General features: G+C 36.7%; 1 protein-coding gene across 2 annotated transcripts in view; it reads left to right on the forward strand.

The window, feature by feature from the left end:
• Positions 1-22,546, forward strand: part of SV2C (synaptic vesicle glycoprotein 2C) — an 82,425-nt gene that overhangs the window by 3,724 nt on the left and 56,155 nt on the right. For both annotated transcript variants that reach the window (XM_065739701.1, XM_065739702.1), the window contains exon 2: positions 16,241-16,421. In XM_065739701.1, coding sequence (XP_065595773.1) covers positions 16,241-16,421 — 181 coding nt within the window. The remainder of the gene's footprint in view (positions 1-16,240; positions 16,422-22,546) is intronic.

The following is a 22,546-nucleotide window of genomic DNA, read 5'->3' on the forward strand; positions in this document are numbered from 1 at the left end:
AAACAAGATTGGATCCTGTATCAACCCTTGGAATACCCTGCTTATTACTGGCTTTCAACTAGACTTTGTGCCATTGAGCACAAAACATTATGTCCAGCTGTTCAGCCTATTTTCAGTTCACCTAACTGCTAGTCAGCCCATACTTTAGCAGCTTCTGTAGGAGGATCCATTATAGAAACTCATCTAGTTGATCAGGTGTGACTTCTTCGTGATAAATCCATGCTGACTACTCCTGATTATTGTCTTCCCCTTTATGTGCCTTGAAATGTTGTCCAGGATGAGCTACTCCATTGCCTTCCCAGGAATCAAGATGAGGCTGACTGACTTGTAGTTTTTCTGATTCTTCCTTTTGCTCTTCTCAGACACAGGAGTGATGTTTGCTTTCCTTCAGTCTTTGGGCAATTCTTCCATTATCCACAACTGAAGAAAGATCATAAATTTTCCTTTCAGTGATGTCTGCCAGTTCAGTCAGCATTTGTGAATGCATCCCATACAGTTCCATGGGACTCCCAATTGTCCAGTTTGTTTAAGTATTCCCTGATCTAATCCTCTTCCAGCAAGATGAAAGACTTTCACTCAAAAAAAAAATCAATATGTCACAGGGTTATTATTTTCCTCAAACTTTTTATTTATTTATTTGTTTGTTTGTTTGTTTGTTTATTGCATTCATGCTAAGAAAACCTGGCAACAGGTAGGCCACTTGTATTATAGCTACTGTCTTTTTCAGAGGCCAGCCAGCATCTTAAATGGAATACCACTGTGAACTCAGGAGTTATATACAGAGTTGCTGGTTCATAAAGACTAGAGTCTAAATAACTTTAGGCAAGATCATGTAGCTTGAGCCATATGTTCTCTTCCTGAGCATGTATAGGTTTCCCATGGTTTTGGCAGAAATCTGGAAGTGCACAGTTAACAGTGAATATTGAATAAAGGACTGAAGGAACTGGGTCTGGTCTATTTTGTAAATATCCATGCATCTACGTGTCTGATGGGATTCTCCAAATTGTCTAGGAGCCTAACTAAATCCACAGATCTCTTGTGCATACTTAAACATATGTACAAATCTGGAATTCTATTGTTATTCTCAGACTGTGGTTTCCCTAGGTATCCTTTATGTAGTCTGTTGAGCAAAATTCCTTTTTAGAGAGGCTTCTCCTGTTGTGGAAATTCAGACTAAGATGACTTCAAGAAGATTTTTATGTAATATTATGGAGAGCGTGTTAAAATTCTTGACTCTTTTTGAAAATAAAATAAATTAGGCTTAATTTTTTATTGGAAATGTTGGCCATAATATTATTTTTTTGAATGTTTCACAGATGTCAAAATGCTAAAGTACCTATATGTGGTTCTCAAAGTTCCCATACATAAGAAATGCATCCAAGTTAAGAATAGTTACTGTAACCACTGCAGACTTCAGAGTGTGAGGAATCTTGCTGAAATAACTGAGTTAATTGCATTTGCTGTTAATAGTAGTAATAAATCTTTTGCAGCAATAGAAATATCTGAAAATAGAACTGCAGTAATTTAAATGTGCTCTAAATATTGCAGAGCAAGGTAAAAACTGGCTTGTAGGATTAATGCTTATTTCTTCAGAAGATGTGAGAAACACAAATGCCATCATGCGTGCTCTGCACCTGTGGTACAGTACAATTCTCTTACAGTAACATCAGTAAGGTACACCTATGGCTGTGTTTTTTCTGCTTACCTTCCAAGCACAATTGGTTGAGAAAAATTAAGAGACAGATTTTCCTCTGTTCTAACCAGCTATACTGTTTGGAACAGTGGAGATGACGGTTGTGTTTGTTTTTCTTTTCTGAGGGGAAAAAAAAGGCACAGTGGAGAATATGTGATATTATTCTTGCCTGCTTAGAGGCAGGCTGAGCACATGTCTCAGGGTATGTCACGGGCTGGTAAAGAGATGAGATGTGTGAGCACGAACTTGAAAAATTAATGAAATGCTGTGTGCTCTCAGAGCAGCTACAGGCTTCTATAAGCCAGTAATTCAAGGTGGTTTCCAGCTGCCTTCCTTTTCAGAGTGTGATTTTCTCACTGCCAAACCACCATGCTATTAGGGAGAACAACAGCACCAGGTCTAATGTTATTCCTCTTTCACGTGGTTCCTGCATGTGGCTTTACTGAGGACTACAAGCTGAGCATCAACCTACTTGTTCACTCTTCACTTTTAAGAGGTTCACCATTTAGTGTGGGATTATATGTAGTACTTCTTTGACTCAGTATCCCTTCCAGCTATGCACATTCAACCCGAGTAACAAATATAATAAAAAACAACTTACAGTGACTGCATTGCAGAGCCACATGCTATTTTATCCAACTTCTTTTAATTATTATTTTTGAGAACTCTATCAGTAGAATTATATTTTTCTTTTTTTTCTTTTAATTAAAGGATATAACTATATGTACATACCTTGGAATAATACCAAAGAGATAAAACCACTGTATGTTGAGGTAGTAAATTTTTGAGCAACTTTTTGAGCCAACCATTTGTTGTCAGAATAAAACATTTTTCAAGATTTAAGCTGTGCTTACTTCAGCTGAATTCATTGAGCATAGTGGCTATTGGAAACTCACTTTTATTTCTATAATGAAAATTACAGCCTGTAATTAGGATAATGTATGTACTTGTGAAGATTGTGTAAGTAGCCATTAAGATAATTCTGCATCTAACGAATCTGTTACAAACATGTTTTAGTAATATGCAAATATGCCTGTATTTATCTGCATACATAAATAAAGGTAAATAATTGTGTTTGCAGTTATCTTAAAATTGTTGCCTTGGTGACTGATGCTGACTAAAACCATGAAAAATGTCTGGACTGTTTTTTTTTTTAGGCACTGCAGGTTAGTTTCTTGCTCAGCCTGTCCAGTTTCAGATCAGTGATTTCACCATTCAAGTCACACTCAAATCTATAATCTTACAAAAATGGCAGAAAGAAGGAAATGCCTCCCAAAGGAAAGGCCTGAGGGCCATGGTGATTTCCCATGTTTAATTTGGCGGTCACCATCACTCTTTCTTTCCTCCTTCAACTGCTGCAGCATCCCTGGCTGATGATATATCACCTAAATCAATGTGTCAAATTCAGTCTTTTAACTAATCCGAACATTTTGGGTATGTTGGTGGTGCAGTTTTTTCAAGTTTTTTTTTTTTTTTTCTGGATAATTCTGCAGTGTGGTTCGTTACAACCCAGAGCTTTCATTTCTTGAAATGCCTAATTGTCTGAGGATGTGTAGCTCTGAATTCTTCATTTTGTATCAAATTTTAAGCTGTGAAATGAAAGGGAGCACCCATGAGCACTCCAGCAAGAAATAAAATATTTTCACAAAGACTGTGTTAATGAACCTCATTAAAATGTAGAACAAATACGATTACTGGATCTTTATCACATCTGAGTAAACTTCTTCCAATGCATTTTACCTATGGATTTAATCAATTAAGGATTTTGGAAGCTTTCAAACTGTCTTACTGGTCATTTTATATCATACTATCAGTATTTCAACTATTGGAAGCCACTTGAATGCAAAGATTTGTAAGATTTGAAGAAGCTACTTTTCTCAGAGCTTTGGTTTGTTTATATGAATGTCAGCGGTGAAAAGTACTGCGTGCAGTAATTTTTCCCCTCTATTCTGACTGCATTTTAATCCAGGCGTAATTCTTTATCTGTGATGGTTGCATCTATCCTCATTGTATGCACCTGTGTCCTTTGATTGAAACAGTTGGTTTAGTTTCAATTATATGGAAGATCACTGCTTTCATGGCTAACGCAGAATCAAAGTCACAAATATTTAAATGAAGGACTGATACTGAACTACTACTAAAATAGATAAACAAATATGACAAACTGGTATTTTTAAACTATTAATGCAAGTACTTGTTTAACAGTAGTCATAATGGTGGTTAATAGTCTTTCCAGGACACTATTATCTAATCACATATATGAAAGTTTACTTTTCCATTCATTCTTAAACATTTTTCAACAGTTTATATTCACCCTTCAAATGCAAGGTTTTGCACTACATGCACTACAACAAGCTAACAGGCCACACTGTGTCTGGAAGGAATGAACTACAGTTATGCTACATAACTGAAACTTTGAGTAACTTTTTCATTGAAGAAGCTCAGATTTTCCATTTTGTCCAAATCTACTTATTACTCAATTTCTAGATGGGAAAGAAAATAAACTGTTCTCTTCCCTGCCACTAACCGTACTATGGTCATGGAATTGTTCCCTAGCTCTCTTAAACTGATCACCCTTTTAACCAGTGTCAACCAGTCCTTGATCTGCTTACTGTGAAATAAAAGAGGCTTCAATGACACATCTTACATGCTAGATTCTTCTAGGTTATTTTAACAAGTAAACTTTTCTTGGAGGGATGTATGGTGAAAAGTGTCTTAAATATCCACAGTAACCAGCTTATAGGACTAACAGAAATTTCTTTTTTCAGTTAGGATGGTAGTACAGACTAGGAAAGTTAGGAAATGGTGTTGATGTCAGCTTTACATATATAAAGTTCTACATTCCTAAGGACAGCCAACAATAGTCAGTGTGCAAGCTTCATGTCACATCAGCCAGGCAGATACTATTTGCTACCTGCTGGTTAGCAGTGCAGAGCTTCACCTGGGCTTGAGAGATGAACATGATACATGGCCATCTATTGTGCTCAAGCATTTCCCACAGCATCTGACAACAGACTTGGCCTTCCTCACCTAACGCAGAACAGCATATGACTGGAAAAGGAAACTCCTTTAGTTAACAATCCCACTTCTTTCTGCTTTCCAACTTTTGGGAAGAGTTTTAAGGGGCTTTTGTCAGACATCATTTTCAAAGTGCTTGAGTACTTTCCTGATTTCCTGGCACTCAAGCTGATTTTCAGCATTGGTTCTGAAGTTGCCACGAGCAAGTCTTAAATAGAGATTATGAGTTGATGCATACAGTCACATAAACAGTTTTCCATCTAGACAATATAACTCTGCCCACTGGCACCATTGTAAATAAATAATTAAAAAGCCTGCTAATTAAAAAGCATCAGCAGGTGTATTGGTATCCCACAGGAGATTATCCTGATCTGTTATTTGTCAGCCTGGTTTTGTTAATCTGTTACTCTGACTATATATGGGAGAGCAGAAAGAAGCTTGATCATCGTTGAAAGGAATTCCCTTTTCAGCCTTCTGCTGGTTGTGTGAAGTGAAGGGAATCTTGTTTCTTGTCAGGGGCTGTGAGAGATGTTTCAGACACTTGGTAATTCTGGTAACTTGTTCTTGATGTAAATGAGTCTAATTCAAGGAAGTATAATTCAGTGTCTTGGTTGTTTTTTATTGTTTTGATTTACTTTTTGAAGCCAGTGTAAGTCAGAGATTTCCAGCTTTAAGGTATTTGTTTCTTTGTTTGTTTTTCAGCTTTGTATCTCTTCCCTCTACCTTTTCACTGCACTGTAACAAAAAAAAAAAAAAAGAAAAAAAAAAAAGGGGGATGATAATAGCCACTACTAGATGAAGAAACATCAACAAAGTTGGTTGTCCCATTTACAAGGAAAGATGTTTGCACAGTACTAGAATAAACACCAAATAAATAAATAAATAAACATTAGTTTTATGGTTTTATTGATCGCTTTGCTTGAAGTGTAATCTTGCTGATTAGTTCTTTATCTGTTGTGTTAAATTCTGCCATAAATATAGAGCTATATACATACTTTGAAGTTTGTTACTTTTTGTTATAGTTCAGCACTAATTAAAAGTTAGTGATATTTATAGACTCTTGCTCTGAGTCAGAAGCAGGACTAGGCAAATAAGGAATTAACATTCAGGCAATAAAACTTGTATCCAACATGAATGGTTCTGATATTTAATGAGATGATTAATGTAGATGACTGTGTTGGCAATTTCAAGCTTTAGTGAAATTATTCCTTTTTTTTTTTTTACTTTGAAATTCAATAAATCCTAGCACATACAGTAAGTGTTGTGCACTGTTCAATCACATATAGCATTTATAATCATTCTGATTCTTAGGATTTCCAAGGAAGTGCATTTCAAATTGCAAAGTCACAGCAATTTTATGGCTTAATGGGGTCAATTCAGAGCTGGGTGAAGAGTGCACTGAATTTAGCATCTAACTCTGAGAAGAGCAAAATCCAGAAGAACCTCCGTAGACGCAAGGGAAGACAACCAGGAATTAGGGAGATTATGATAGCTTAACTTAACTAGGTGTGCTTTATCTGAGCCTTGTCTGTTAGGATTTTCTTCCTAATGCCAGAGGGAATTATTGGATCAAAGGGGAAGACAGTATGAAAATCATATGTTCAGTTATAGCACCTAAAGAATCTGTCAGCAGCCTCACATCAACATGTGGGATTACCTGAGTTTTTGACAAAACTGTGTTCTATATATTGATACTGGTAACAACCATCTTTTAAAATCCTGTGCATATGGGAAGAAAAATACCAAATACTGGCTGGTTCTTACAGCCTTGTGTTGCTGAATTTAAGTACTGATTAATCATTTATGATGTGAGTACCGAGAAAGTACTACCTTGGTCTTTTTGTCTACAATGCATTATTGATTTATCTAGCCAAGCAAGAGTAGTATAAAACAGTGCTCCGCTGTTTGTTGCAATAATCACTACCAGTACTCAGTCTGCAAATGACTCTAATGAAGAAAATGGAATAACTTTGACTTAATTTATGTTCTAAGAAAATTATTACAGAATAAATTAAATTATATTGACGAAGTAGTAGTTTGTGATTTTTTTAAATAATTCATTATTGATATGACAACATTCATGGAACAGAAGTGATAAAGACAGTGTAATGCAAAGGTGTCGGATTACCATGTTCTCAGTTTTGCTCCCTTATCAGAAAATACAGCTGTGAAGAAAATTCTCTGTTCATTGAATAATCTGTTACCCATAACATCTACAGTTACTAAGCTTCTGTGCATTTATTAGTTTATCTAACTTAGATCTCAGGAAATGCAGGAACAGTTATTCCTCTAGTCATTTTGTTGTTTTAATTAAAATAATACATGATTACATACAAAACTCATCTGTAAAGATGAAGCATGTACATATATAAATCAGCACACTTGCTTCTGCAAATTTTTGGTGTACAATAAGGTAACAGTCCCCAGAACTGTATGAAGAGATAACAGCATACAGAGCCTTCCGTCAGTGTCAACAACACACAAGTAGACGAATGTAAACTGACAGATAACATATAGGTTCAGAGCTAAATCATATTGCTTGCACGTACTGCTTTAAATAAATAAATAAATAAATAAATAAATAGCCACATAAGCCTAATAAGAGGAAATAGGGAAGTGAAATGCCATTTGTATCTTCAGGAATGAAAACTTTAAACTGCAAACGTTTCATGTTACAAAGCTCACACCTGAGATACATGAAATAAGTAAGATGTGAACTTGTGGGGCCCATAAACTTAATATAAACATGACAGAGGAAAACAACAAATAGTATCTGAATGACATTTGTGCAAACGAATGACATAGAACATTTGATTTGTACACAAATGGTATTATTGATATAGCACTAGAAAAGCTATGGTAAAACCTTTCCATCTATGGATTTTCACTTCTGTAATCCCTCCCAGAACTGACACTGTGTAGCGTATATCTATGATGTGGAAATGCAGAACGAAAGTTGTAATTATGGACAAACTTGGTTTGTTTTTTTTTTTGTATGCATGGAGACAGCAGAACTGAACTGTCCTCAATTCTTCATTCCTCCCAAGTAACAACCATTGGGTGATGAACTTGGGTATCTGTGCTGTGAGGCCACTTTTATTTTAGTCTCAATGTGATAGAATGGAATGGGTTGGGATGGGATGGAGTAGTCCAACTGCCTGACCTCTTCAGGGTGAACAGAATGTTAGAGCACGTCTTGAGGGCATTTTACAGCTGTTTCTTGAACACTGACAAGCATGGAACGTCAACCACATCTTAGAACTCTGTTCCAGTGTTTGACCAAAATTTTAGATCACATTTGACCTAAAATTTTTTATCATTGAACTTTGTCTTCTGTTATATATTTTTCTGCCTTTTGAGTATGTCGTGAGTCCAGTTCACTTACAGTCAGTTGCCTTCATATGTTTGGAGGTTACTTAGTGTGTTATTAACTACCCTTTTTTAATTCAGTATTCCGATAAATTTGGAGATGATCCTTTTGAAAATGAAAAAATATGGAAATAATGTCACTTTTCTTGGTTTTGCTTTGCTTTGTTTGTTTGATTTAAATTTCCATTTAATATATAGTATTTTTTTCATCATCTTTGTTTAGTTTTCATAGAACTTCTCTTTTTCTTGTCTTTAAAGGTACAGTACTTGAGTACCTCATGGCAGTTTTCCTTTGATTAAATCAATCATCAAATTATTATTGTAGTAGCAATACAGACTTCTATGCTATGAGTTTTCTGGATGGTTTAACATATTTTTTTTTCCCTATCATCTTTGAGACTGCAAACAGAATTATCAAGATACTTTTTTTGTTTTTTTGTTACTGTTTTTTGTTTGTTAGTTTGTTTGTTTTTCCACATTTGCACTGGTCAACTGAGTTTGATCTTTCCTTTGCTCAGATTTGTTTTCAGTTCCATTTTCCTGACTTTCATGATTGAGTTTCTGTATCAAATATTGCAGTTTGTCTTTACAGGCTGAAAACGGGATCATTTTGTCTGTGAACCAGATATGTTCAGATATGGTTCACTTGATTTCTATTTGTGTGAAGTTTCTGGGTTGGTACCAGATGGTGTGTCTTCAGATGTTTGGTAGGTACGTTCAAAAGAAGATTGTCTGTACTTGTTTTCATCTTCTTGTTGATACACTAGAGAGATTATTTGTTTTAGGAGCATGGGTTGTTTTCCTACGTTAATACTACAGAAACAGACTTCTGGAAATTAATAAACAACCTTACAAATGATTTGGATGAAATCATTTCTCAGTTTCCTTGCTTAGTGAAAACTCTGATGTTTCTACATTGATGGAAATGTTTCAGAATAGATGATGAAGTTGTCTTTTTTTGATGTAACTGGCCAGCATTTAGCATCTTCCTTCCTCTCAATGAAAGTGAAATTGTCCTTTTTTATTGACCACAAAAGATATCCATAGTGTCTTCTGCAGTAAGTGATAAAACAAACAGACACAAATGCTAAATGTTCTGTTGTGCAAAGTTTTGCCACCAGGGAATTATTACTATTTGAGAATAACCGTATAGGTCACTCGGTGGCAAGTCACACTCAAGGGTCTAAGAATCACTACAGTTTCACTAGCATTTCATAAACTTTTATATTAAGACTGAAGAGTTTTGGTATTCATTTTAAAATAGCTTTATAACTTCCATGTCTTTAAACAGATAACTGTGTTAATTCAGTCATTGAAATAATTCCAATAATCAGGTGGAATTGACTGTTTATAGACACATAGTAAGAAGAATAGCAAAAAAGCTTCAAAATGAATATGTAATTAAGTGTCTGCACTAGACAGTAAGAAACTACAGAATCCAGAAAGGAGTTAAAGAATGAGCAGATTAGAAAGCAGAATAGTAATAGAGACAAGCTTGGTACGGTGTTGCATTTGGGGATTTGCATATATTGCTCACTCTCAGGTAGGAGAAGTCATGCAGCCTATGAAGTTAAGACAAAATATTTGCTGTGGCACACAACTGGCATTTAGATAAAGGAAATTATGGCTTCAGAAGATTGGAAATTGCAAAAGTTAATGTAAAATTTAGTTTTAATTAAATGATCTGCTAGCTCATGTTTTTGAAAGCAGTACCTGTCACCTTTTTTCAAATGTCTGAATAATAAATATTTTAGTCCCTTAATCATTTAGATCTTAAAAAAACTACCAATCCATAAACGTACACCTTGTTATTACACTACTTCCAGCCCTGTTTAGAGAAAAGAACGAGTTACTGTTGTGCAGAATTATCAGTTTGTGGCACTTATTTATTTTAGAGTTTTGGAGAGAGGTTTAATGACAGTGAGAAGGTGAACAGAACATGATGACTAGGAACCAAAGAAATAGTATTTCAACTACACTGGTGGCTTTAGACTTGCAAAGACAATGGCTCTAAGAAATGGAGATCTTCTACCAATTCTAAAGTAATTATGTTTTTATTATATTTGTTCTCATCTTAATGAAAAAGCGTTTGCTTTAATTACCTTCCATTATGAAAATTTAATTAAATGCTATATTTGATTGAAGCAAGTTTTTGTACTGGCTACAATTCTTTTCAGTTTTTCCAGTAAAATAAATTAATGATAGACAATAACTATAGCTGTGAAAGATTATAATCTTTAATCTCCTGGTGTGCTATTTATCAGAGTTTAGACAAAGATAAACATGGATATTCTTGCTCATTATGTTATTTATATGTATTCAAGTTCTCCACTGTAACTCTGAGCAGTGATGTGAAGGAAGATCTCTGGAAAAATAAGAACACTGATTAAAGTACAGTATAATTCTTATAAAATAACCAGAATAAATAATTACACTAAGTAATTTCTTTTAACAGATGCTCACGTTGTCCCTTCTAACAACAGAGCCTCAGAATAAAAATATAGAAAAGCATATGCATGGGAATTTGGCTGCTCTGTTAAAAGACAGCTCTTCGTATGAATAGGAAACATTTGTATATTTTGTACATATGTACAGTGGAAAAAATCACTGAATTATGTAGAAGTTCTTCTTTGGGAGGAAGATAAAGGTTTTTACAATTTGATAGAAGAGAATATCCATCTTCGCATGGGATGCTTCTTTTTAGCTGCGACATGTTTCTTCCTAGAAACTTTCCGACAAATGGTGGAGTTTTTTGCGATTACTCATTACTTGCTGGGGAAAATCAAAGACATATCATGGATGTCACTAGTTTCTCTGTGTTTTAAAAATAAACTTCATTGTTCCTAAAATATGTATCTGTAATCACTCTACACGTAAAAGCAGTGCCCCTCATGCTATGTGAGTTAACTTATTAAGAGGCACTTTCTTTTAGTCTGGTGTACCTAAAAGAATACAAAATGCAGCTAGTTTTGTAACCAGAAGCAGATGCTAAAAAGGGAGGAGAAACCTCCCTTGAGATGTCACGAGACATTAAAATCTGTAGACATACATGTATGCCTATATGATTACTGTTTTTATGATTTGTTTTTAAAGTTACTGGAACACTAGAAGGTATTTTATTTGTACATATTTACTATTATTAATTACTATTATTGCAGTGTGCAAAATCTATCATGCAATTTATGAAAAGTGTTCAAAATAAATACAGATTCTATAATTTTATAATTAATGGTACAATAATACTACATTAAACTGCGATGTTCCAATGTTTTTCAGGAGAATTGTATAGATACAAGAGAAGCTAAAGCCAAGTACCACAACTGAAAAACTTTAAATAATAAAGAAAGTTTAATATTTTTAAACCTTTGAAACCTGGACACTTTTTTTTCATTGCTAAGAGTGTTCTGATGTTTCTATATAGCATGATAAATGTAGCTACCAAGTAAGATTAAAATTATATGCATAAATTATTTGCCTACTCTGAGTATTTCTGATATTAGACTGTAGACTAGGAAAGCCAATGGCATGCAGATATGTGATATGAAGTAATAAATAATTTCACTTTATGAGTATAAATCAGATATATCAGTATATATCAGATCATGTCTTTTTGAAATTGATCTGCTGTCAGTGCAGCCATTGAACTATTTCTTCTAATTTCAATTAAATTTGACGTTAGTGCCAGCTCTGCAGGATATAATTTCTAAACTACTCATGAGTAATATTCTATGTGAAGTATAGTAGAGTAGTCCTGGCCACAGGGGAGATACTACAGCAGTTGAGGTATGTCTAGTTCTTCCACTAAACTTTGTGTCTTTAGCACCAGAAAATATACAAATTGTATGTGTTTGTTAATATCCCAAGTACTGTACCAAAAAAATTCTGATTACAACGAAGAACCTGATGAAGATCTGCTGCCAAACCCTATTAACCAAGGAGAATTCTGTAATGTTTGTGTTCTTCCTGGTCTAAAATAACAATAAAGTGAACAAAGATATCTTATGATTTCTGCAAATTCTGAACTTCTCATAGAGTGATAGAATGGCTTGGGTTGGAATAGACCTTAAAGTCTGCTACTCACTAGATGCCTACTCACTAGATGCTCACTAGGGCCCCATCAAAACAGGTTTTTAATACCTTCTGGGATGGGGCATCCGCAGTTTCTCTGGGCAGCCTGTGCCTGTGACTCACCACTCTCCTAAGGAAACTGGCAGCCCGTGGTGTGGACAGGTTCACTCTTCTCTGGGTGGAGAACTGGCTGGAGGGCCGTGCCCAGAGGGTAGTGGTTAATGGAGTTAAGTCCAGCTGGCGTCCTGTAACGAGTGGTGTCCCCCAAGGGTCAGTTTTGGGGCCCATCTTGTTTAATATCTTTATTGATGACCTAGACGAGGGAATTGAGTGTACCCTCAGTAAGTTTGCAGATGACACAAAGTTGGGAGGTTGTGTCAAACTGCCTGAGGGTAGGGAGGCCCTTCAGAGGGATTTGGATAGGCTGAACAGCTGGGCTGAGCTCAATGGGATGAGGTTCAATAAGACCAAGTGCCGGGTCCTGCACTTTGGCCACAATAACCCCATGCAATGCTATAGGCTTGGGGCAGAATGGCTTGAAGAATGTAGAGAGGAAAAGGACCTGGGGGTGTTGGTTGATGCTCGGCTCAACATGAGCCGGCAGTGTGCCCAGGTGGCCAAGAAGGCCAACAGCATCCTGGCCTGTATTAGAAATAGTGTAGCCAGCAGGAGCAGGGAGGTGATCATCCCCCTGTACTCAGCTCTGGTGCGGCCGCACCTCGAGTACTGTGTTCAGTTTTGGGCCCCTCACTACAAGAAGGACATTGAGACCCTGGAGCGTGTTCAGAGAAGGGCAACAAAACTGGTGAGGGGTCTGGAGCACAAGTCTTATGAGGAGCGGCTGAGGGAGCTGGGATTGTTTAGTCTGGAGAAGAGGAGGCTCAGAGGAGACCTTATTGCACTCTACCACTTCCTGAAGGAGGGTTGTGGTGAGGAGGGGGTGGGCCTCTTCTCCCTGATAAATAACGACAGGACGAGAGGGAATGGCCACAAGTTACGCCGGGGAAGATTTAGATTAGACCTGAGGAAGCATTTCTTTTCTGAAAGAATGGTCAGGCACTGGAATGGCCTGCCTAGGGAGGTGGTTGAGGCACCATCCCTAGCGCTGTTCAAGAAGCGTTTAGATGAGGTGCTAAAGGATTTAATTTAGTAGTTGGGTAGAGATAGTGATAGGAGGATGGTTGGACTAGATGATCTTATAGGTCCTTTCCAACCTTATGAACTTATGAACTTATGAACTTATGAACTCATAATGTACTTACATTCTCATCAGTGCGTCTTGATTAGGAAAGATTAAGATCATAGTGACAGTAAAATATGTCCACCAATAAAAGGTCTTTTGAGAAGACATTTAACTGCTGTTCTTAAGGCAAGTTCTCTTTTTGGCCTTGCTCAGGTAAAGACATGCTTCTGTGATCATCAGTAATGTATCCACTGTGTGACCCTTAGGGACTCAGGGAGAAGACAGTCTAGAAATGTACTCTTTTTATTTTTATATTGGCTAAAACAACAGCTGAAGAAATAAGTGATCTACTCTTCTCGGGCACAAATAAGGCAAAAGCGATAGATGTTTTCCTCTGTCTCAGAGACTCCATTTTAATGAGTGGTGGATATTCACTTGGTCCAGACAACTGAAGCAGGTAAAATTCATTGTTTGAATAACAGATTTTATTAGGCTGACTTATTTTAAGTAAGGAAGTTGAAATAGGAACAAACTGACAAAAAAAATCAGCTCTGTTTAATGCTTCTGTATACAAAACATATATATATATATGCACATGAATGTATGTGGGTTTACAGTACTGTTGGAAGCACTGCCCTCTCAGTTCAGAAGTTATTTGAATTATACAGAGAATGAAAAAATACAAAGGATAGAAATTTCGTCTGTTTTTAATAATTAATTCTATGAGTATTTCAATATGTGTTGAATGTTTCATGCTTACTCTTACTTCTGAATTACTATGCCTACCTGCTACTCAGAATAATATTCCATGTGTTTTCTTAACTAGACAGACGTCATGAGCCTCTTACAGACTGAATTTAGAAGAATTTTCTCTGTGTGATTTCATGGTAACTAACAGTAAAATACAGTAACTAAGTTACCTTCACGGTAACTGACAGTTGAAAATGTATAATTAGGGCTCAGAGACAACATCAGATGTTATTTACTCAGTAGAGACCTTAAGTTTACAAGAAACTAATGGATACCGATCATCTTTATACTAATGTTTTCTATGTACTACTTGAAGTAAAAATAACATTGCTATTATTAAAAAAATAATCAAAAATGCAAGAAAGGAAATTGTAAATAATTTTAGTCCAACATTCATATTCCACTGAAGTAGCTACTGTGAATGTATATGCAGATGTGTAATTGTCATAGATGTAGAAGAAACTACACACTAACCTACTGAAACATAACTGCATCATGCCAATATAAATTCAACATAATGTGTGTTACATCAAGTATTTTAAAATGATGCCTCTTAAGGAAGCAGCACGAGTACGATGTGTGTACAAAACATGAGGTGATGAAGGTACATTTTGGATGCATGAGACCCTTCAGATGTTAGCACTTCAGATGTAATGTATGGAATTCCAAGCATCAAAATACCAGTGAGAGACTCTGGTTAAAAAGAACACAGATTTATTTATATTTTCCATTTTCCTTCTCTTCAAGCTACTTTCTTCAGGGCAGAGGTAATTCTTTCGGAGTCCAAAATTTTACACAACAGCAAATGAAGCCAAACAGAGCAGCTGGGGAAGTTGTCAGTTCTTATGGCTGACTGAAAAAGGACCTAGGACAAAGCATGCCCATTGTTTTAGCTGCTACCAACTATTTTACATTTAAATTCTTCTTAAAAGACAGTAGCAACCATTAGATAGATAAAAGACAACCTGGTAAACTCAGTAAAAAATATAGGTAGAATAAGAAATAGTAAGTGTGTCTAACAAAATACAAACCTCTTTGGTCTGCTGAGAACTACTCTGACACTCTGTGCTTTGTCTTCCACTGTCCTGCTGAAGATTCTCTAGAAATTAAATGATGTATACGTAACATGCTAAGGAATTGATGGTCCAGTGGTTCAGGTTTTTATTTTCTATGGGAAACAATTTTGTTTTGAAAGTCATATTAACTTTACAAAAAAAGAGGACCTTAAAATAATCATAGAATCATAGAATCACAGAATTATAGGGGTTGGAAGGGACCTCAAGAGATCATCGAGTCCAAGCCCCCTGCCAAAGCAGGTTCCCTACACCAGGTCGCACAGGTAGGCGTCCAGGCGGGTCTTGAATATCTCCAGAGGAGACTCCACTACCTCTCTGTGCAGGTGTGCCAGTGCTCTGTCACCCTCACCGTAAAATAAGCCTCCATCACATTCTAGTGTATTTAGCTAAACAGTAATGTGTGTGTTTAAAATTTTTTGAAAACAAGACTATTCCAATGTTTTCCTGGTGGTTTGTTTTTTTTTGTTTGTTTGTTTTGTATACAGAACACCACTTTTTAAAATAAAGTTGCTCGGTGAAGCAACAGAGAGAAAAAGATGAAGATGGACATCTTCAGTTCTGTACGTCTCAAATTAAAAGTGGCTGTTGTTTCATAATCAGCTTCTTTTAGACATAGCACATTTTACTCCCAGTGATTAATCCCCGGCAGAATTATATTCTGGAAGTGTTCAAACAATTTATTTCTGTTGGGAAAGTTGAATGCAGTTTATTATTAAGGAAATGGTGGCATTCTTTCTCCAGTTCATTCTTATTTTAATTGTTTTAGCTAGAGGCACCTTATTTAGTAATTGAATTAAGCTTCAGTGTGTCTACTAGCTGATGACACAGACACAGTAGGACACAAATGTACTTAGTTCTCCCTAGGTATATTTGCAAAGCTATGTCTACAATTTCTACTCACTGAAAAAGGAGAAATTCATCTCTGTGCTACTTAATTTGTAAATGTAGGAGACTGCTGAAAGCAAATAATTCAAATACATATAACTATTTTGGTGTGGTCAATTGTGGTCAGTTATGTAGCTCACAAAACAACGTTTTTTTCTTCTTTTTTTCTTTTTTGTTTTTCTTTTGTGTGTATTGCAGGTAGCATAGTGTACCTTGGGATGATGGTGGGGGCATTCTTCTGGGGAGGCTTGGCAGACAAGGTGGGAAGGAGACAGTCACTCCTGATATGCATGTCTGTCAATGGATTCTTTGCCTTCCTTTCATCATTTGTCCAGGGGTATGGCTTCTTCCTCTTCTGTCGTTTGTTTTCTGGATTTGGGTAAGCTCCTCTAGTTTTGTTCATTTCTACAATTGTGTGTGTTAATAAAACTTTCCTATTTACAGAATTTGTTATTTAATGCAGGAATTCAGTTGATGTCAGGAACAAGAGATTTAATCATTGTGACTTACAATTCTAAATAAACCTGAAGGGATAGGATTAAGATTTCAGAGGAAAGACATAATCTGAAATAAATAAAATTGAGTTGTGTTCTTACTTTGCAACAGTCATACTTTGTGAACTTGATCAACTTGGTTAAATGTCTTATGCCTCAGTTTCTCTACATATTGCTTGTTCAGTATGCAATGTAATGCACTTCTCACAAATGTACTTATTTCACTAAAATATACAACATTGCTAAAGTTCTTGTGTGCATTATGTTTATACCACCACTGCAGTCAAGACTGAAATTAAAATTGAGATCTTAGAGTATGCTGAACATAATTGTTCTTTCCAGAACAAAAAGTTTTGTGAGTCTGTGTTTGCTTTACTTTTAATTTAAATAATGTCTCAGTTAGTGAAAAATTGCAAGATTTTTTTATGGTCTATTAAGTTCATAAGTTACACAAGATGAGATTTAGATACCTAAGTATATTAGTACAGGGTTTCTACCTTGATTGTATCTTTAGTACATTCTGAATAAAAAATTCATTCTTGAAAATATATTTAAAAAATAAAACAAAATTCCCTTCCACTTTCCAGCACTTTCCCTTTCATAGCTGACTGAGAAAGATGAGAAAGATTCATGGGACTTCCCATTTGCTATTTTCTTTGAAGAAAATCTTCCTATCTGGAAAAACCCTAATACACTCCTTCCATCTTATCCTAGATGTCGGCCACCGTAAAAATTACAAGGTTTCTCGAAAATCTGTCCTTCATACCTTTGTTCTATGAGACCATAGTTATTTCCATCAGTGTACATTTTTGAAGCTTATCCTTTTCCGAATGTTCATCTGCTCACTTACTTTCAGAAGGAGGCTTACTTTTCACTTACCAGCACGACTCAAGCTGGTATTTGTGTCACATCTGGCTTTCATGAATCATCATAGAATCATAGAATGGCTTAGGTAGGAAGCCATTCTATCAGTACTGGCCTCCCCTCTTCTGATGCAGCCCTTCTAGGCTGCAAAATTACACTGCTACCTCCTGTTAAGTTTTTCATCTACCAGGACCCCCTAAGTCCTTTTCAGCAGGAGTAGTCTCAAGTTTCCTCTCCTCTCCTCTCCTCTCCTCTCCTCTCCTCTCCTCTCCTCTCCTCTCCTCTCCTCTCCTCTCCTCTCCTCTCCTCTCCTCTCCTCTCCTCTCCTCTCCTCTCCTCTCCTCTCCTCTCCTCTCCTCTCCTCTCCTCTCCTCTCCTCTCCTCTCCTCTCCTCTCCTCTCCTCTCCTCTCCTCTCCTCTCCTCTCCTCTCCTCTCCTCTCCTCTCCTCTCCTCTCCTCTCCTCTCCTCTCCTCTCCTCTCCTCTCCTCTCCTCTCCTCTCCTCTCCTCTCCTCTCCTCTCCTCTCCTCTCCTCTCCTCTCCTCTCCTCTCCTCTCCTCTCCTCTCCTCTCCTCTCCTCTCCTCTCCTCTCCTCTCCTCTCCTCTCTCCTCTCCTCTCCTCTCCTCTCCTCTCCTCTCCTCTCCTCTCCTCTCCTCTCCTCTCCTCTCCTCTCCTCTCCTCTCCTCTCCTCTCCTCTCCTCTCCTCTCCTCTCCTCTCCTCTCCTCTCCTCTCCTCTCTCTCCTCTCCTCTCCTCTCCTCTCCTCTCCTCTCCTCTCCTCTCCTCTCCTCTCCTCTCCTCTCCTCTCCCCTCCCCTCCCCTCCCCTCCCTCCCCTCCCCTCCCCTCCCCTCCCCTCCCCTCCCCTCCCCTCCCCTCCCCTCCCCTCCCCTCCCCTCTCCTCTCCTCTCCCCTCCCCTCCCCTCCCCTCCCCTCCCCTCCCCTCCCCTCTCCTTCCCCTTTTCTTCCCCTTTCCTTTTTTCTTTTTTAATTTTAAATTCCACTTTGGATATTATCTTACATTGAGAGGAGCTGTAATAGCACTGAGACACATCACATTTTGAGCACCAAGAAACATGGGAGAAGCTAGAAAATTCCTGCTGCAAGGACAACAAATTAAAATCTTTCCACTTATAGACAAAAGGACTCAAATACATACTCACTATTAGAGCACACATCTTGTTGTTCTGTTTCCAGATAGTTGGCATCAAGCGCTGCCTAAGAAGACAAGATCTTTTCAGTACCACTCATTGAAGAACTTGTAACACAGTATGAATTAACTTACAGTGTGTGAATTAAATCTTGAGAGTTCATTACATTCTTCACTACAACCTACATCTTGCTTGCATGGAAAGAAAGATTTGTCAGTTGAACAGGAATATAAATGCAACTTAAATTCTCTTAATAACCTCTTCTTATTTCCAAAGGTCCTACCTTCAGAATGTAGATGTCAGTTCCCCTTTCCTAATGAAAGACATTAAATATATTTCACTGTTTTCAGTGGAAGAGACTTTGGATATTAAGTAACCCGAATATGAAATATGGACAACTTTAAGCGAAGAATGGAATGTTAAGTTTTAGAGGCAAATGAATATTGCTTCACAGGCTGGAAATAAGCTTTCTGAAGGATCAGAGAGTTATCTGGGAAATTTCTGATAATTAAATGTCAAATAAATATTAAGAAGTATTCATGAGATAAAAAATTTATTAGGCATATCGAGTTAAAACTGTTCTTCTATCTTCTAGAAAATATGAAAATATATAAAGAATTATGAACAATAGTAACAGTATCTGATAGAAGATTTATTTATGGAAAATACTGTGAAACTGATTTTCCTCAGATTCTCTTGCAGACAGAACATATTTTTAGAACTGAACTGTTGAGGAAAAAAAGCAACCCTTCTGATCATGCTTTTGCATCTGTAAAACATAAGTATTGAAAATTTTGCATTGCCAAAAATCAAATGGTGTGGAATAAGAACAGTACAAATAAAATAGTACTAAGATAGTGCTGGGTAAAGAAGACTGAGAGATATGAAAATTTGAAAGGTGGACTTAAGCTTATGAAAAGAATGAAGAAGTACTGAATAGTCTGCAAAATTATTTCCTTTTACAAAAAAAAAAATTATATATATATATATATATTAATAACTATGATCCCTCCATTGATTAATCCAAAATCCATACTCAAAAGGAAATTGAATCCCAAAGCCAGATGAAGCTTTAGGAGTGCTTTAAAAATGGTTTCCTACTAAAAAGGTTTCTCCATTAGTTGAACACGACTTACAATATCACTGCTGACTTGAATGGAGGAGGAGCTGTTGCCTATTCAACTCTGCCACTATGAAACATTAATTTCAGTTAGAGAATTTTATCTAACCTCTGTTACAGAAAGTTCAGTTATGCAGTTTTTCTAAACACAACATCTCAGTTAAAAATAAAGTTCTGTAAATTAAATTTTTTTTTTGTTAGCCTATGCTAGGGTTGCCTTGAAGTAAATAGAGATGATACAGTTTGGGAAAATATATCATGCTTATTCAGCCCAAATATTGCTTCTAAAAGTAATCCAAGTTTTCATGCAGTATAGAGGTAACTGAAATAAATATATATTCTGAGACTAACAGTAGATTAGAGATTATTCAAAAAAACCCAAATTGATTCATTTTCTTGAAGGAAATATGAAAGTTAAACAAATATGTCTTAATTTACAGACTAAATATTATGTCCAGACAATAGAGATTTCTATCAACTTGCCAGAACCAAAAGTTTAATTAAATCTCTCCTAAGGATCCACAGAAAAATTAGGAAACATGGCTTAGATGTGGTCAACTTATGCAGCTAAAATCGTGTCACTGCCTGTAAATGAGTCTTTCTCAGTCTGAACTATCATGTAGTGACTATTTATTTTCCAAAAGATGTTAGACGTCCCTTCAGACTTCTTTTTACCATATTCTAGGAGGCTACCTGCAGTATTCTTTCCACATTACCAGCATCTAACATAAAGTACTGATGTCAATGCAATAATATTAAATGTATTGTTTAAAATAGATCTTGATCAAATCCTTCATACCTTTGTCAGAGACGGCAGTTACCAAAAATACAAAACTTTGGATGAAGTTTATTTTAACTAGCATGCTGGAGGTGACTGGCCATGTAAATCCAATGAAATTGTTAGGTACCACCATTTTTGTGCATTACATATAGTGGCAAGGAACTATTACACTTTTTTTACATCCCCATTTTCTGAATGACCAAGACAAGAAAGACAGGTCTATATACATAAGATCTTCCAAAATTTTCAAGCAGATGTATGGGTAATGTGAACACAGTGCAGTTGCGCAGCACAACTTTGCAAGCTGTTTTCTTCAAGAATCTCAGTTCTCAACCAACAAGCTGCTTTTATAATTGCGTGTCATCAGTATTTATTATTATGTTGTAGTTATCTTTTATACCTTCATACTCATTTGCTCAATTTTTTTCTCATATCTTCTACCCTGAGTTACAGTACATCTGCCTCTAATTTCTCTGCAACCTACAGCTGCGTCCCACCCATGTCTATCAGAAACTGTATGCTGAGAGCTAATGAATAGCTCAGCAGGTGACTGGCTTCAAAGTTGGTAGTGTATGCCAAAAGAGCTGATCTGCTTCTCACGCAAGCCAGGAAAGCAGGTGGAAGGTCTGAGCTTTTCAAATAGCATTGGTTCCACGCTTTTCTTCTTCAGATGTGGGTAAAGGTTGACTGATGTAAACCTGACCCAGTGGGGAGAAAAGTGGTATATCATGTGAGGAGAAGACAAGATGCTGATGGGAAAGAAAATCTATACAAAAGGTAAAGAAAGACTGACAACTGAAATACATAAAGTGCAGAGCCTACACAATATATAATCCTAAAGAGAAAGTAATAATTTGAAAAGAGGAATGAAAAAGAGGGAGAAACGGTTCTGCTGAAGACCAAGGCTTCATGAATGCATAGAGCAACCCACGTTGGAGGAGTCTTTGAAAGATCATTACATCCAACCTTCCAGTGGAAAAGGGAAACCAGATGTCTCTAGCAACCTGTCCGGCCACATTCTGAAAGTCTGTGGTGAAAGGAATTCTATCACACTATTTGGGAATTTGCACCATTTGTTTCTTTGTAAAAGATGTCTTTTTTACATCATAATGAAACCTTTCCCAGGGCAGCTTGTACTCATTGCCCCTTGTCTTCTCCATGTGGATCCTTGTGAAGGGATAGTCTCTTTTATTTGCCATCCTTCAATACTGGAAATATTGTGATGAGGTCATGCCTGAATCTTTTTTCCTCCAGGGTGAAATGTCTTCTCCCTTTCCTCATAGAGCTGATTCTATAGATATTTTATAATCTCTGTAGCCCTCCTCTAGCCACTCTCCAGCCTGTCCACGCCCTTTTGAATCCTGGAGACCAGAACTCCAATTGTGACCTGTGAGATGACCACATCTCTACCTCTGCTAGTACTGCCTCTGAGGATGCAGAAATGATTTTGTGCTTGTCAGTGATGGCAGCTTATCTGACATATCTAGATGATCAAGTATGGCAAGGAAACTTTTTGTAATTATGTGCTTGTATTTGACATCAGATTTGTCTTGACACTTTTTACTGATGTTGAAAAAATTGAGGGATTAGTTATTTACTCATCAGTTTCCATCAGAACTAACAGTACCTTAGAGTTCTATAAATAATCAAGTGAGACTATCTCAGGGACTCTATTGCTATTAATAACATATGGAGCATATGTGTACCTGGAAGACATCTTCTCTAGTATACATAGTCCAGAGAAGCACTTTGATTTAAAAATATGCAAAATGATCAACAATCTATGACCTACGCCATGTTGCTGTTTTATAGGGCATTATCCATCAGTTCACAAGTTGAATGAGTTGATCTGGCCGCTTGTTATCACATACTTTGCTGGATGTTCTGTCAGGAAAACAACAAAGATGTTTCTAATTGAGTTTGTGGAAGTAGGAGTAAAAAACTATTAAGAAGAGGAAAAAGTAGGTGCAAGTGGACAAAAGAAGGCGATGGGCTCCTTCCAAGCATTGGAAGCAGAACAGTGAATGTGTTTTGAACTCTTAGACTTGTTAGAAAATCATCAGTAACAAGGTGAAAACTTGCAAAAATACCAACATA

The sequence above is a fragment of the Cyrtonyx montezumae genome, unplaced genomic scaffold (genome assembly GCF_038088225.1).
Source record: "Cyrtonyx montezumae isolate F1298 unplaced genomic scaffold, pur_monq_1.0 scaffold_25, whole genome shotgun sequence".
NCBI lineage: Eukaryota > Metazoa > Chordata > Aves > Galliformes > Odontophoridae > Cyrtonyx > Cyrtonyx montezumae.